At 41.5% G+C, this 16,402-nt stretch overlaps 1 protein-coding gene and 1 pseudogene across 1 annotated transcript; one reads left to right on the top strand and one right to left on the bottom strand.

The window, feature by feature from the left end:
• Window positions 1-16,402, top strand: part of LOC123732779 (zinc finger protein 2 homolog) — a 70,329-nt pseudogene that overhangs the window by 17,431 nt on the left and 36,496 nt on the right.
• Window positions 427-4,041, bottom strand: LOC123732786 (zinc finger protein 771-like). Its single transcript, XM_045712059.1, has 2 exons — window positions 3,533-4,041; window positions 427-1,655 (listed from the first exon to the last, which is right to left on the bottom strand). The coding sequence occupies exons 1-2, from the start codon at window positions 3,777-3,779 to the stop codon at window positions 1,486-1,488; spliced, it is 417 nt and encodes a 138-aa protein (XP_045568015.1). The 5' UTR covers window positions 3,780-4,041; the 3' UTR covers window positions 427-1,485.

Below are 16,402 nucleotides of genomic sequence, written 5' to 3'. Positions count from 1 at the left end.
TAACACAACGTGCCAATGGAACACAGGAGTGATGGTCACTGATAATGGGCCTCTGTACGCCTATGCAGATATTCCATTAATAATCAGCCGTTTCCAGCTACAATAGTCATTTACAACATTAACAATGTCTACACTGTATTTCTGATCAATTTGATGTTATTTTAATGGACAAAAAATTGCTTTCTTTTAAAAACAAGGTTATTTATAAGTGACCCCAAACTGTTGAACGGTAGTGTACATCTACATCCTCCCATGTCGCTGAACCACTGATCAATAACTCCCTATTACAGGAAAAAACACTATTTCCATTGGTTGTTAGTACTGTACTGACCTCTCGTCCTCTGTCTCTCTCGTACTCTGCCTTGTGTATTTATCTTCAAAATATTCTTATAGTCCCAACATAGAACCAAATAGACTTCCCAAAAATAATATGGCATTTACTTTATTTCACATTTATTTAATCAGATATGTCAATTGAGAACCAATACGCATTTACAATGACAATCTGAATGAAGAAATACTAATATCAATCTATTTAATAATTAACATGTTTGAAATATCCCAATTATATAGTGAACAACATTTAGGGGTTTACACTTGCATTCAATCAATCTTAAGTTCATAATCAAAACATTTAAAAAAAATCTTTTAATCCGATTTTCGACATGATCATGTCTTGAGCTGGAAAAAACATGTAGACCTATTTTTCAGTATGATTTCATTCATACAATATTATTTAATGTAGAATGAACAAAAACACAATTTCTCAATCAAAAACATAAGTCAGAACACAGCCTCTCTATTCTCTCATGTGATTTCAGGTCCTCTGACTGGGAAAATGTATTTTCACAATGAGAGCAGTGGTATGTCTTCTCCTCCTGTGTATTAGTATGTTGGAAAGGCTTTTCTCCTGTGTGTGTTCTCTCATGCTTTTTCAAGCTCCCTAACCGGGTAAAACTCTTTTCACATCGGGAACATTTGTAAGGCTTTTCTCCTGAGTGTATTCTCTCATGCGCTTTCAGGCTCCCTCGATGGGTAAAACTATTTTCACAATTGGAACAGTGGTAAGGCTTTTCACCTGTGTGTATTCTCTCATGCTCCTTCAGGCTCGCATACCACCTAAAATTCCTTCCACAGTGGGAACAGTGATAAGGCTTCTCTCCAGTGTGTCCCCTCATGTGTTTTCAGGCTCCCTAACTGAGTAAAACTCTTTACACCGTGGGAACAGTGGTGCGGCTTCTCTCCAGAGTGTATTCTCATATGTATTTTCAGGTTCCCTAACCCAGTAAATATCTTTCCACACTGAGAGCAGTGGTAGGTCTTCCTATCTTCTGTGTGTATTTCTTCATGTTGTTTCAGGTACCGTAACTGGGTAAACCTCTTTCCACACTGGGAACATTGGAAACTCTTTTCTCTTGTGTGTGTCCTCTCATGCTCTTTTAGGTTCCCTAACTTGGTAAAACTCTTTCCACAGTGGGAGCATTCTTAAGGGTTTTCTCCTGTATGCGTTCTCTCATGTACTTTCAGGTTCCTTAACCACTTAAAACTCTTTCCACACTGGGAACAGTGGTGTTGTTTCGCTGGTTTGGGCGTCTCTGGGTCTGGTTCCCCTGAAGGAGTCTCCCCGCTGTCAGAGTGAGAGTCTGGTCCCTCTCCTACCAAAGACAAACAGAGTATTTAGTTAAATACTAAACAGAGAACTGAATTAAACCTCCATGAAAGAAAACTGTCTTCCTGTGAGGCTAGATTCCTCAAAAACCTGAAGTCAGTTTTCAGAACATGACATAATTTAATAAAAACTTGGTGGCCGCCCTAATAATAATAATAATGTAGAACATAATATCTAATCTTTCTCTCATGTTTATAGCCTGAGCAGAGCTCTATAATAGGGAAAGGGAAAAGGGAGATACCTAGTCAACTGAATGGATTCAACTGACATGTGTGTCCCGTATTTAACCCTCTGAATCAGAGAGGTGTGGGGGGCTGCCTTAATAGACATCCACATCATCGGCAGCCAGGGAACAGTGGGTTAACTGACTTGCTCAGGGGCAGAATGACAGCTTTTTGCCTTGTCAGCTCTGGGATTTGATCCAGCAACCTTTCGGTTACTGGCCCAACGCTCCTACCTGCCAGTCTACATAATGTCGTATTTTAGGCTGAGCAGAGCTCTATAATAATAGATAATGTCATGTTTATAGGCTGAACAGAGCTCTATAATAATAGATCATGTCATGTTTAGAGGCTGAGCAGAGCTCTATAATAATAGAGAATGTCATGTTTATAGGCTGATCAGAGCTCTATAATAACAGATAATGTCATGTTTATAGGCTGAGCAGAGCTCTATAATAATAGATAATGTCATGTTTATAGGCTGATCAGAGCTCTATAATAATAGATCATGTTTATAGGCTGAACAGAGCTCTATAATAATAGATAATGTCATGTTTATAGGCTGAGCAGATCTCTATAATAATATATATTACTAATGTTAAAGGCTGCAGTTGATCCATTGTTATTAACGTTTTGTTGGTGGCCCACTTCATCTCTAAAGTAATAATTACCATCTTTTCTAAATTATAATTCTTTAGTTTAGCCTTTCCTTGAAATGGCTATTTTGCCCATGTTTTTGTCGACTAACAAATGTTTGCTAATATGTTCAGTCTCCCCAAAACGCTTGTCCTTTTGCTAATATGTTCAGTCTCCCCAAAACACTTGTCCTTTTGCTAATATGTTCAGTCTCCCCAAAACGCTTGTCCTTTTGCTAATATGTTCAGTCTCCCCAAAACACTTGTCCTTTTGCTAATATGTTCAGTCTCCCCAAAACGCTTGTCCTTTTTCTAATATGTTCAGTCTCCCCAAAACGCTTGTCCTTTTGCTAATATGTTCAGTCTCCCCATAACACATGTCCATTTCATGTCAATAATGCTTCTTATTTTATGTATTTCTCCAACAGTATTTAGAAATCTGCATTTGCTGGTATACACACTATACACAAGGCCTACAATAGACACACGTCAAACGTTTCATTTATAACTTGTTTGCCATTCTGTGAGACAATTAAGTTGTGATTTTGTGGTGGGGGGACTCTGATGGTATACACATGTTACAGTTAAGCAATAAGGCCTGAGGAAGTGTGGTATATGGCCAATATAGCATGGTTAAAGACTGTCCTTATGCACAACGCAATGCAGAGTGCCTGGATACAGAACTTAGCCGTGGTATATTGGCCACATATCACAAACCAGAGGTGGCTTATTGCAATTATAAACTGGTTACCAACGTAATCAGAACAGTAAAAATGCATGTTGTCATAACCATGGTATACGGCCTGATATACCATGGCTGTCAGCCAATCAGCATTCAGGGCTTTAATCACCCATTTTAAAATGTAGCTTTAACATTATATTATAACATAGATTCCTAGAGTACAGAACAACATTTTCAAGTATAGAATTTCAGTATGCTGCTTTAAAACAACACATTCGTTCAAACCCTTTGGAGAGTTAGAGCCCGTTTTTAAGACAGTTCTTACTGATGGTAATCAGATCTCCTGACTCCTCTGTCAATATGACCGTTATCTCTCCCTCTTTCTTCACTCCAAAAACTGCATCCTCTTCTTTCTCTTCCTCCTCTTCTTTTACAGTAACATCCCTCTCCTCCTTCACTCTGAACGCGTCTTCCTTCTCCTCTTTGACGACAATGTTCAGCCACAGAGCTTCTTTCTCTGTCCAGCAGACCTCCTCTTCTTTAGTAGGCGAGGAATACATCAGTGAGCTCATGGTCGGGGATGTTAGCTAGCTAGTTAGCATGAGCGACTAGTTTAGTGCTAGGCTAACTTATCAAGCCAGCTAGTTGACTAACAATGTACCTATAACATTTAAATGGGGGCAATTAACTAGATGTCAGAAGTATATTTAAAACACAGAGGCAAATATGCACAGAAACAGTCTAAATGTTTCGGCTGTTGGCTACCAAGGTGGCTGACTCGTTGTTGTTGATCCGTTCCGTCCACTAGATTATACGTCACGCTGCAGCATCGCCTGAAAGACGCACATCGCCGTCTGCTGACTGGAGGGAGACGCAGTTAAGATTGTTTTTTTTGCACACAAATGTATTTTTCATTCCTTTCATGATATAATAATATTATATTGAGACGTTCAAATAGAGCACTGAATATTTTGAGTGAGAATTTAAAACATACTGTTCTTCACATCTGTATTTAAGGCAGTTTCATATTCATTCATTAATTTGGTCACTGCGCTCAATGCAATGGCACTTACAAATGTAGATCCTTCAAACACCCCCAAACAGGGAAACAGATCCCAATCACAGGTGTTATCAGGTGCACCACTAAGGCAGTTATTTATCTTTTCATTTGTCCTTGTGGTAAAATCTTTTTGGAAGCGAACCCCTTGATTTCGTCCCTACATTATATCGGCATCGAACACGTCACCCTCCCTAGGAGAGGGGGTGACCTCGACAATTTATTGTTAAAAACAAGAGGCTGTCTGGATCTTTAATTTAAAGACCTTTGCTCCCGTCGGTCTCAACGTAGCCATTATTGTAATATTGCTATTCATTGTAAATGTTTGGAGGTCTATGTATCCATTACTGTAATATTGCTATTCATTGTAAATGTTTGCAGGTCTATGTATCCATTATTGTAATATTGCTATTCATTGTAAATGTTTGGAGGTCTATGTATCCATTACTGTAATATTGCTATTCATTGTAAATGTTTGCAGGTCTATGTATCCATTATTGTAATATTGCTATTCATTGTAAATGTTTAGAGGTCTATGTATCCATTATTGTAATATTGCTATTCATTGTAAATGTTTGGAGGTCTATGTATCCATTATTGTAATATTGCTATTCATTGTAAATGTTTGCAGGTCTATGTATCCATCATTGTAATATTGCTATTCATTGTAAATGTTTGCAGGTCTATGTATCCATTATTGTAATATTGCTATTCATTGTAAATGTTTGCAGGTCTATGTATCCATTATTGTAATATTGCTATTCATTGTAAATGTTTGCAGGTCTATGTATCCATTATTGTAATATTGCTATTCATTGTAAATGTTTGCAGGTCTATGTATCCATTATTGTAATATTGCTATTCATTGTAAATGTTTGCAGGTCTATGTATCCATTATTGTAATATTGCTATTCATTGTAAATGTTTGGAGGTCTATGTATCCATTATTGTAATATTGCTATTCATTGTAAATGTTTAGAGGTCTATGTATCCATTATTGTAATATTGCTATTCATTGTAAATGTTTGGAAGTCTACATAGCCAAATTGTATCTATGATCGTATGCTATCCATTTATGTTTTTATATGTTCTATTTTAACCAATGATATCAGGCCACACTCAGACATGATTACAGACACCTGTGTGTGTCCTTTGACACAATATAAACCAGTTACCTGCAGTGTTTGTCATTATACCGTGATGAAGACAGCTTGTCTGTGGAAACGTTGGTTATTAGGTTATTAAATTATTGCATCTGAGCTCCTAGAGTGTGAGGTTCTCCTTTTCTTTTTCAGGCCACCGGGGTCTGACAACTTGGATGGAAAAATTACTGAGGATAATAGAGGACGACATCGCCACTCCTATTTGCCATATCTTCAATATAAGCCTACTAGAAAGTGAGAAAACCCTACCTTGTCACAACACAACTGATTGGCTCAAATGCATTAAGGAAAGACATTTCACAAATTAACTTTTAATTATTATTTGTTCTGTGACAAATGGTGAATTAGTTATTGATTTATACCACTTTTAAATGGCATTTTATATATTTATGTATTTCTATAAAATCAAAACTGGAATTTTTGTTTAAAAAAAGTTGTAAAAGTATGCTAGACATGTATATAATAAATCTAGTTTGATGTTTCTGTGATAATCAATGAATTAGTTATTGATTTATACCATTTTAAATGGCTTTTGGCCAATGTCTGTTGAATATCTGAATGTGTGAATATAAATCCAACTTTACCTCGGTCTTAACTTTCATTGTCTAGGTCTCATTTTTAGCCATCTTACTCATTGCTATAACCAGGACATTGTGATTAGGAAACTATGAGAACCACACAAAGTCCAGGGGGTGATCACACTCTACCACTAAGGGTCAGTTTAGTTGGAGCAACGTAAGACAGTCTCGTGTTCCAATTGTATGTTTCAGTAGCAAGAATTGTTCCAGTTCACACTGAGGTGAAGGGCGGAATAATGGAAGGAATGAATCCCAGCCTGACGCTCATCACCTGTGGAAGGCGGGACTTCCAGTCAGGCGCGGATTTCATTGGCCTTTTCAGGTGTGATTTTAGATCCTTCAACCGAAGTCGCGACTCCCAATAGTATGTTGTACCAAAGTTGACTGACCCTGAAGGGAACTACACTGCCATAAATACAAGGAAAGTCAAGAAGTGTTAAATAAAAAAATTAACAAAATACAAATCCGGCAAGGCACCAACTTTGAGAAGGGTTTAAAACAAAGGTTTCAGACAATGTATAAATGTTATTGAATGTAGGTATGTTTTGCCTTTAATGTAATGGCATTGAAAACAATTGAAAAAAAGGCAAATATCTGTGTTTGAATACCCATACTAACATACTGTATACAACATACTTAATGAGTATATACTACATACTATTAGTTAATTGTAGTATACTGTAACTACATACTTAATGAGTATATACTACATACTATTAGTTAATTGTAGTATACTGTAACTACATAGTTAATGAGTATATACTACATACTATTAGTTAATTGTAGTAAACTGTAACCGAACCGTTTCCTTTCAGTTGAGCGCTCTTCTCCTGTCTACCGGAAGTTGATGCTGTTGCTATGCAACCTCTTGCTAGCTAGTTAGCATAACACATTACAAGTTAGACATTTTACGACTTCAGATGTGTTTTTAAATGTAATCTTGAATACCAGAGTGCTTCATAAATTCAGACCGTTGTCAGGTTGTCTGTTTGTAAATTCAGACCGTTTCGCTGTCGGAGCCACTGGCCGCTCCGGCCGAGGAGTTGGGTTGATTTGACCGATCTGACCTAAGCATGCTAGCTACTTCCAGACACAAATGAGACTCTGACCATTTTTCTCGCCCTAGTAGAGCTGGTTAGGCAGTTTTCATGTTATCCAGGGTGACTGTAACTGTGCTGCTGGAAAACATTTAATTACGTTTTTTGTTGCCTACGTTTACTGACACCTGGACATATTCAACTGGTGTTGAGCGCTAGTAAATTCATTATTCTGCTCTCTGGTACTCAGACGAGAGTGCTCTGAAATCAGAGTAGATAGTCAGAGTGAATTTATGAAAGCAACTGAATGTCCATTGAGAAAGCACAACGACTATACCATTTAGCTAAGCTAAGAATGACGGGAATAACCAAGTCAATAAACATTGGGTAGTTAGTTAGATAGAATATAGTTAATATACTGGCAAGTTTGATGTATAAGTAGCCAACTAACGTTAGGTAGCTAGATAACATACCGGTACATACTGCTGTAATAACATGCTAACAAATTGTCAGCCAAAATAACGTGTAAGGTAACTTATTTGAAAAGTCATAACTTTATTACATTGCTCAACATTTTCTTAACATTTGACATAATTAGTTAAAACAATGAATTTGTATCGGCTCTCGTTGGACTTCGGCTGCATATTTTCTGCCATTATCTTCAAATCTGAAAACAATGGGAAGCCACACCCATTTCCTGAAGAATTGCATTATGGGCCCTACCGAACTGCGTGTTTACGTCCTATTATGGTGAATTTAGTACGACATCCGGGAACTTTTGGCATACTAACTATATCATACTATGACCAATAAGCATACTATATACTCAGTTAACATCACAAAAAGTACGGTTAGTATGAGTATTCTAACACAGCTAATGAATTATCGAACGGCTCTAACAATTTGACCCTCACAGGAAATCTACACTGGCAGTTATAGAAAGACCCATTTACTATATAACCATTGATTCATGAAGAATATAACTTATAAATGCCTCAAATGTTTAAACTGTATTACCCCACCAGAAACCAAAACATAAGCTCGTATAACGCCACTGTTTGTTAACAAGCACTGTATAGCCTTGAAATCTAGCTAGCTAGCTAGCTAACGAAGAACAACAAAGAATATCTAGTTAACAGAAGAAAAGAAAGAGAAAATCAGGACAGAAGAAAAAGGATATCAAAGTGAAACAGTTCTCTAAAGACACAGGAGACAATAATACAAGAAACAACACTTCTGTAGCTTGTCAACTATGTGTCTGTCTATCCCTGTTCTCTCCTCTCTGCACAGGCCATACAAACGCTTCACACCGCGTGGCCGCTGCCACTCCAACCTGGTGGTCCCAGCGCGCACGACCCACGTGGAGTTCCAGGTCTCCGGCAGCCTCTGGAACTGCCGGTCTGCAGCAAACAAGGCTGAGTTCATCTCAGCCTATGCTACCCTCCAGTCCCTAGACTTCCTGGCGCTGACGGAAACATGGATTACCACAGATAACACTGCGTCTCATACTGCTCTCTCTTCGTCTGCCCACGTGTTCTCGCATACCCCTAGAGCATCAAGCCAGCGGGGTGGTGGCACTGGAATCCTCATCTCTCCCAAGTGGACATTCTCTCTTTCTCCCCTGACCCATCTGTCTATCTCCTCATTTGAATTCCATGCTGTCACAGTTACCAGCCCTTTCAAGCTTAACATACTTATCATTTATCGCCCTCCAGGTTCCCTTGGAGAGTTCATCAATGAGCTTGACGCCTTGATAAGTTCCTTTCCTGAGGATGGCTCACCTCTCACAGTTCTGGGTGACTTTAACCTCCCCACGTCTACCTTTGACTCATTCCTCTCTGCCTCCTTCTTTCCACTCCTCTCCTCTTTTGACCTCACCCTCTCACCTTCCCCCCCTACTCACAAGGCAGGCAATACGCTTGACCTCATCTTTACTAGATGCTGTTCTTCCACTAATCTCATTGCAACTCCCCTCCAAGTCTCCGACCACTACCTTGTATCCTTTTCCCTCTCGCTCTCATCCAACACTTCTCACTCTGCCCCTACTCGGATGGTATTGCGCCGTCCCAACCTTCGCTCTCTCTCTCCCGCTACTCTCTCCTCTTCCATCCTATCATCTCTTCCCTCTGCTCAAACCTTCTCCAACCTATCTCCTGATTCTGCCTCCTCAACCCTCCTCTCCTCCCTCTCTGCATCCTTTGATTTCCTCTGTCCCCTATCCTCCATGCCGGCTCGGTCCTCCCCTCCTGCTCCGTGGCTCGACGACTCACTGCGAGCTCACAGAACAGGGCTCCGGGCAGCCGAGCGGAAATGGAGGAAAACTCGCCTCCCTGAGGACCTGGCATCCTTTCACTCCCTCCTCTCTACATTTTCCTCTTCTGTCTCTGCTGCAAAAGCCACTTTCTAACCCTCGAAACTCCAAGCATCTGCCTCTAACCCTAGGAAGCTCTTTGCTACCTTCTCCTCCCTCCTGAATCCTCCTCCCCCTCCCCCCCTCCTCCCTCTCTGCGGATGACTTCGTCAACCATTTTGAAAAGAAGGTTGACGACATCCGATCCTCGTTTGCTAAGTCAAACGACACCGCTGGTCCTGCTCACACTGCCCTACCCTGTGCTTTGACCTCTTTCTCCCCTCTCTCTCCAGATGAAATCTCGCGTCTTGTGACGGCCGGCCGCCCAACAACCTGCCCACTTGACCCTATCCCCTCCTCTCTTCTCCAGACCATTTCCGGAGACCTTCTCCCCTACCTCACCTCGCTCATCAACTCATCCTTGACCGCTGGCTACGTCCCTTCCGTCTTCAAGAGACGAGAGTTGTACCCCTTCTGAAAAAACCTACACTCGATCCCTCCGATGTCAACAACTACAGACCAGTATCCCTTCTTTCCTTTCTCTCCAAAACTCTTGAACGTGCCGTCCTTGGCCAGCTCTCTTGCTATCTCTCTCAGAATGACCTTCTTGATCCTAATCAGTTAGGTTTCAAGACTGGTCATTCAACTGAGACTGCTCTTCTCTGTGTCACGGAGGCTCTCCGCACTGCTAAAGCTAACTCTCTCTCCTCTGCTCTCATCCTTCTAGACCTATCTGCTGCCTTTGATACTGTGAACCATCAGATCCTCCTCTCCACCCTCTCCGAGCTGGGCATCTCCGGCGCGGCCCACGCTTGGATTGCGTCCTACCTGACAGGTCGCTCCTACCAGGTGGCGTGGCGAGAATCTGTCTCCGCACCACGTGCTCTCACCACTGGTGTCCCCCAGGGCTCTGTTCTAGGCCCTCTCCTATTCTCGCTATACACCAAGTCACTTGGCTCTGTCATATCCTCACATGGTCTCTCATATCATTGCTATGCAGATGACACACAATTAATCTTCTCCTTTCCCCCTTCTGACAACCAGGTGGCGAATCGCATCTCTGCATGTCTGGCAGACATATCAGTGTGGATGACGGATCACCACCTCAAGCTGAACCTCGGCAAGACGGAGCTGCTCTTCCTCCCGGGGAAGGACTGCCCGTTCCATGATCTCGCCATCACGGTTGACAACTCCCTTGTGTCCTCCTCCCAGAGTGCTAAGAGCCTTGGCGTGACCCTGGACAACACCCTGTCGTTCTCCACTAACATCAAGGCGGTGACCCGATCCTGTAGGTTCATGCTCTACAACATTCGCAGAGTACGACCCTGCCTCACACAGGAAGCGGCGCAGGTCCTAATCCAGGCACTTGTCATCTCCCGTCTGGATTACTGCAACTCGTTGTTGGCTGGGCTCCCTGCCTGTGCCATTAAACCCCTACAACTCATCCAGAACGCCGCAGCCCGTCTGGTGTTCAACCTTCCCAAGTTCTCTCAGGTCACCCCGCTCCTCCGCTCTCTCCACTGGCTTCCAGTCGAAGCTCGCATCCACTACAAGACCATGGTGCTTGCCTACGGAGCTGTGAGGGGAACGGCACCTCCGTACCTTCAGGCTCTGATCAGGCCCTACACCCAAACAAGGGCACTGCGTTCATCCACCTCTGGCCTGCTCGCCTCCCTACCTCTGAGGAAGCACAGTTCCCGCTCAGCCCAGTCAAAACTGTTCGCTGCTCTGGCACCCCAATGGTGGAACAAGCTCCCTCACGACGCCAGGACAGCGAAGTCAATCACCACCTTCCGGAGACACCTGAAACCCCACCTCTTTAAGGAATACCTGGGATAGGATAAAGTAATCCTTCTACCCCCCCCTTAAAAGATTTAGATGCACTATTGTAAAGTGGTTGTTCCACTGGATATTATAAGGTGAATGCACCAATTTGTAAGTCGCTCTGGATAAGAGCGTCTGCTAAATGACTTAAATGTAAATGAGTCTGCTGCTCTGCAGGATGTTTCAAGGATGGGGTCCAACAACGCAGCAAGAGAGGCAAACCGTGTGCAGGAGATTTTCACCTCCTACTTCTTCAGAGGGTGCTGTTCCCTGGCAACACCATAGACTACACTATGCACAACCAAAGGCTCTTTTAAAAGCCATTCACATTGCAATAAGAGTATTCTTCCATTTACTGAGCTATGTCAACTGCAGTTATTCAATTCACAGTTTCTCTCCCTTTGATTTCTACTTCTCAGGTGAGGGTGCTGTTTAGGTAAGGGTGTGATGTCTGTGCAAAAACAAAACAGGCTATTTTAAATCACCCATATTGAAAAAATTTAGAACAATTAGACACCCTATAACCCACACCTACACACTCATGTATCGATCTGATTGATGGATTGTGTTGTGCAGTAAACAGGCTCAGGTGTATAACTGTGGCTCTTCCACCTTCAAAGAATAGGCAAGAGGGCCAACCATGGAGAACAGTATGACACTTCATTATTTCTAAAAATACGCTTTATTGTTTGTCCTTGTATGTCCGTTCATGTTTTTCAGCATAAAGTACTCTGCAGCCACTTAGTGTGGTGTGGACACCAGGTGAGGCCACACACAGATTCCTGTTGAACACTGTCGCTTTAACTACCTTATTTTCTCAATAACAGTCTCTCTCCTTCACTTCATCCCTCTCTCCTCTTCTCCCTAAATGCTCTAGGTTATATCAGCTGTGTCGGTGAACCCCTCCTGCAACTGAACTGGCTACATAGAGGGCACAGCATGATCAGAGGTGAGAGGTCACTTGGTCAGGTCAACAGGAAGTATTATTAAAGAGATGCTTTACATTGAAATACAGATAGAGATGCAGTAGTCCCAGAGTTAATGATCCAAGGTCAGTTTTGCATTTCATCTCCCGATTGATGACTAACAATGTTAGAATAAAAAATAACACAAGGCTTAAACATGCTCTCTCCATCTCTCTCGTCTGCAGGTATATTTTGATGTGAGAGGATGCCAACCCCCATTCCTGTCATCGCCACCTCACCTGCTTTTAAGAACCTTTGGGCCGACGAGAGACATTATTATGTAATTGTGATGAACTGAGAGAATATTTAGGTAGCACTGTGATTCATTAATCATGTGCTGCCTTCCCTGCTCCTATGTGCTTACCTCTTTCCCTTTCTATCTTTTACACATCTCTTTCACCACCTCCTCTTTCTTCCTCTGTTTTTATAATGCACAACAGATGTGCATTGAAGGACAGATTGAACTTGTATTTATAACACTTAGATAATGAGCTTTTCAATAAAGCGTTTCACATTCTCTACTGGTTGAAATGAAGTGTAATGTGATGAAATACTCCACCTATCCTGTGTTTATCAGATCAATGCAGATGAAGGACATTAGATGTTGAGATGAACCAGTGTTAGAGTATTTACATGATGCATAGGAAGTGAAGTGTTCTGTTTTTTAACATTATATTTCTGTATATATGAATTTACTAGTTCAATCCTGTTTGTAGTCTACTAGTTAGTGTGTAACCATTGATGTCCCAGGACCAAGATTGGTAAACACTGTTGAAGTGTATAATTGTAATGCATACTTGCAGACACAGTGTCATTCAAAGACTGGAATTTGATTCTCCTGGTATTGGATATGACTGAAAAATTATCTCAAAGACATTCATACCTAAACTGCACCTTTATTTGCCAAGGTAGAGTACATGATCAGTGAATATATTAAATGTACAGGCTACAATGTGGGGATCTCATGCATGGTAATAACTACATGTATATACGACTTGCATCCTTGGTAAAACATATTATATTCTATTCAATCCATAGGCTTCATTAATGTCATTCAGGCTGTTTTGAAGTTGATACAACTGGCTATGATAGCTGAGGTTCATAGCTAGGTTCTGAACTAATATGTATACCAAACGTTTGGGTCCATACACAGATCGGCTAGGTAGCTAGCTACACATCCATAGGCATACAGGTATTTCAATCATCCACTGCACAATAAGCAAGAACATAGCTAGCTACGTTATTTCATCTATCTGCATGGCAAATATCAGCAAGGCAAGCTTACAAAATTGTACATTAAATTTGCAGTAAATTCTTCAGCTAGCTAGATTCTATACATCCACTGTTTCACAAAACTACCGCCTGGTTTGCTGGTTGTTTCAGGAGTCCCTAAAACAACCAGAATTGTGCTTTTGTGGCGCGATGGGTAACGATGCTTCGTGGGGTGTCAGTTGTTGATGTGTGCAAGGGTCCCTGGTTCGAGCCCAGGTTTTGGGGCTAAGAGAGGGATGGAACCTACACTGTTACATTACAATTTCAAACTCATGTCACAACACCCATAAAGCTAGTCAGCTAGCTGGCTAATGTTAGCTAGTCAGCTAGCTGGTTAATGTTAGCTAGTCAGCTAGCTGGTTAATGTTAGCTAGTCAGCTCGTTGGTTAATGTTAGCTAGTCAGCTAGCTTGCTAATTCGCGATTTTCGTAAATGAACATTACGATAAAAAAAATGCATAAACGTTTGTCTCTACATTAACTAACATCCCTGTCAACAGCACATGTTTCTGCATGATTAGTTATGACGTTATAATCCCTTACATTTGCTTCCATCCTAGTATTTCTGTCCGCCATCTTTGATCCAGATCAGTTCTGTGTAGGGGTACCCCTCTCTCCTAGTATTTCTGTCCGCCATCTTTGATCCAGTTCAGTTCTGTGTAGTGTTAATGTTGCGACAGTTCGTTTCTGGTATCAGAACAAAATAGTCAGAACATAGTAACTTCTGATTTAGCTGTACTTTAATTAATGCAAACACGTGTGTGGTAAATGGGTTGTTCGTATATACGGTCTCGCTGTTTTACCTCGCAGGGCAAAACAGAGAAGAGGGCGACACATCCTTTTGTTCCCTCTTATATACTCTGACAGAGATAGTTCCCACTCAATGCTGGCCTGTCAGAGGGAGGAGGAGCATGGTTTAAACTTGCTCCTCCTAACGTTGGCGTGCAGGCTGATCTCAGCGTCGTGACGCACTTCCTGTTGCCGGTTGTAGTTCTTCTTGTCTTCCACAGTTAATTTATCCGTAGTTTATGTACTTAGCATAGCTTCCCCAGTATATTATATAAGTTATGCATACAAATAGCCAGTTCAACCCTAACAATCCCCCTTTTCACACCCCTTGGGGTGTGAACATACTCCAATAAGAAATTTCATGGAAATTTAAGAGTCCCCCTTTTGACACCCCCTAGGGTGTCACTCAACACAATTTGTATATCTCCATTTCAATGATTATATATTTCCTTATAAACCCTCACATCCTTCCGTCTACACCTCACTTATACTAGGTTGACTACCAGTCACCCAGGAACTTCAAACCTTCACATAAGGGAAGACAAATAGTATACAGAATAAATTCATAACATATTATTCAACACGTATAAAAATAAAACCTTTTTGCGACAGTGTCTACACCTAACATGTGTGGGACAGACTCTTTGTCCCAGAACTTAAAACCTTCTCATCCACCTGCCACTACATTCAATACATATGAATTTATTGTGCATACGCTTTATTCAACCACTTCCTCAACAGCAAAACAAGGATCGTCCTCAGACAGATCCATCTTTGGCCCACAGCTGGATTTAGTGTTCTCCGGGGTCAATTCCATCAAAGGCATCATTCCGGTTGCTCTGACAACTTCTGTAAGAGAATTTCTTATGCAAGGGATTATACAGGCAGTACAACATATCAATAATAGGAACACAAGTACTAGGGTCAGAATTCCAGTAGCCACCATAGATGTGTACTTGTGTAACCGATGTGAAATGGCTAGTTAGTTAGCGGTGGTGCGCGCTAATAGCGTTTCAATCAGTGACGTCACTCGCTCTGAGACTTGAAGTAGGGTTTCCCCTTGCGTTGCAAGGGCCGCGGCTTTTGTGGCGCGATGGGTAACGATGCTTCGTTGAGTGTCAGTTGTTGATGTGTGCAAGGGTCCCTGGTTCGAGCCCGGGTTGGGGCGAAGAGAGGGACGGAACCTACACTGTTACACTTGCCAAAAAAGAAATTCATCCTATTTCCCTTGTCTACCCCTGCTTCACCCTTCATCTCAGCAGATAGCTTGTCAAGTCTCAATAGGGCTTAAAATCATATCATTTTCATTACAATCCACCCGTTTTGCTAGATATTTCACATACATTATAACACATCTATTTTTATTGGATTCAGAAATTTCACACAAATTCAAACTAATTCATGCATCCCAATAGATGGTCTCATCTAATATGTGCTCCTCATAATCCTCCACCAGGCTCGGCGGTAGGTACTTGTCGTCTCATTGGTCTGAACTTTGACTCGGTCCGTAGCCCACCATCTGCTCCGTTATCCATCTCTCTAGAGTTCTGGTGATTAAACCTCTCGCACACGGGACCAAACAACAACCACACAACCCAAACACACTCATACAGATGAAAACAGCCCATAATACAGTTCTTGAAACACTTTTCCATTTCCCAAACATGAGCTGTGTTATCAGAAATGTACGTACAGTAATGAACCTAATCATTCTACCTACACCATCCTCTTTGCCCGTAACCTATCGAGAGTCAGTCTATTTTACCAGGTCATGAGGGAGGTGGCGGATAATTGGTCAGAGAACCTCTTTACTGCATCCCCGGTTTCATTCATGAATCTCTGTTGATTATAAAAGATGTCATTAATTCAATCCACGTTATTATTTATTGTCAACTACCAAAATAATGTAGTGTTAAAGCCTTCACATATTTGATTCATAACTTTGTATTCATCTGGAACTTCCCTCTGGATGCCAGTAGCATCCATCTAGACAAAGCCATTCCCATCCTGATCAAAACTCCTCCTGTGCCTACTTTAGCCTCCTATAACTGGTCTCTGATCACTAATTCAAACTGGTTGGACCAATAACCCCAGGGCGCAAACTCCTAACCACCCTTTGTGGTATTTTCTGTCGTATATGTCCTTTGCTGGTACTAGCCCA

Source organism: Salmo salar, chromosome ssa02, assembly GCF_905237065.1.
Source record: "Salmo salar chromosome ssa02, Ssal_v3.1, whole genome shotgun sequence".
NCBI lineage: Eukaryota > Metazoa > Chordata > Actinopteri > Salmoniformes > Salmonidae > Salmo > Salmo salar.
The sequence above is the reverse complement of the archived record's forward strand: the minus strand, read 5'-3'. Positions and strand labels throughout refer to the sequence as shown.

What these genes read in the sequence shown, in the direction of transcription:
- LOC123732786 (XM_045712059.1), bottom strand. Translation starts at nt 3,779, where the DNA reads ATGAGCTCACTGATGTATTCCTCGCCTACTAAAGAAGAGGAGGTCTGC. An exon ending in AGGAGATCTGATTACCATCA is followed by an intron (nt 1,656 to 3,532) that starts GTAAGAACTGTC and finishes TGTCTTTGGTAG; the next exon opens with GAGAGGGACCAGACTCTCAC.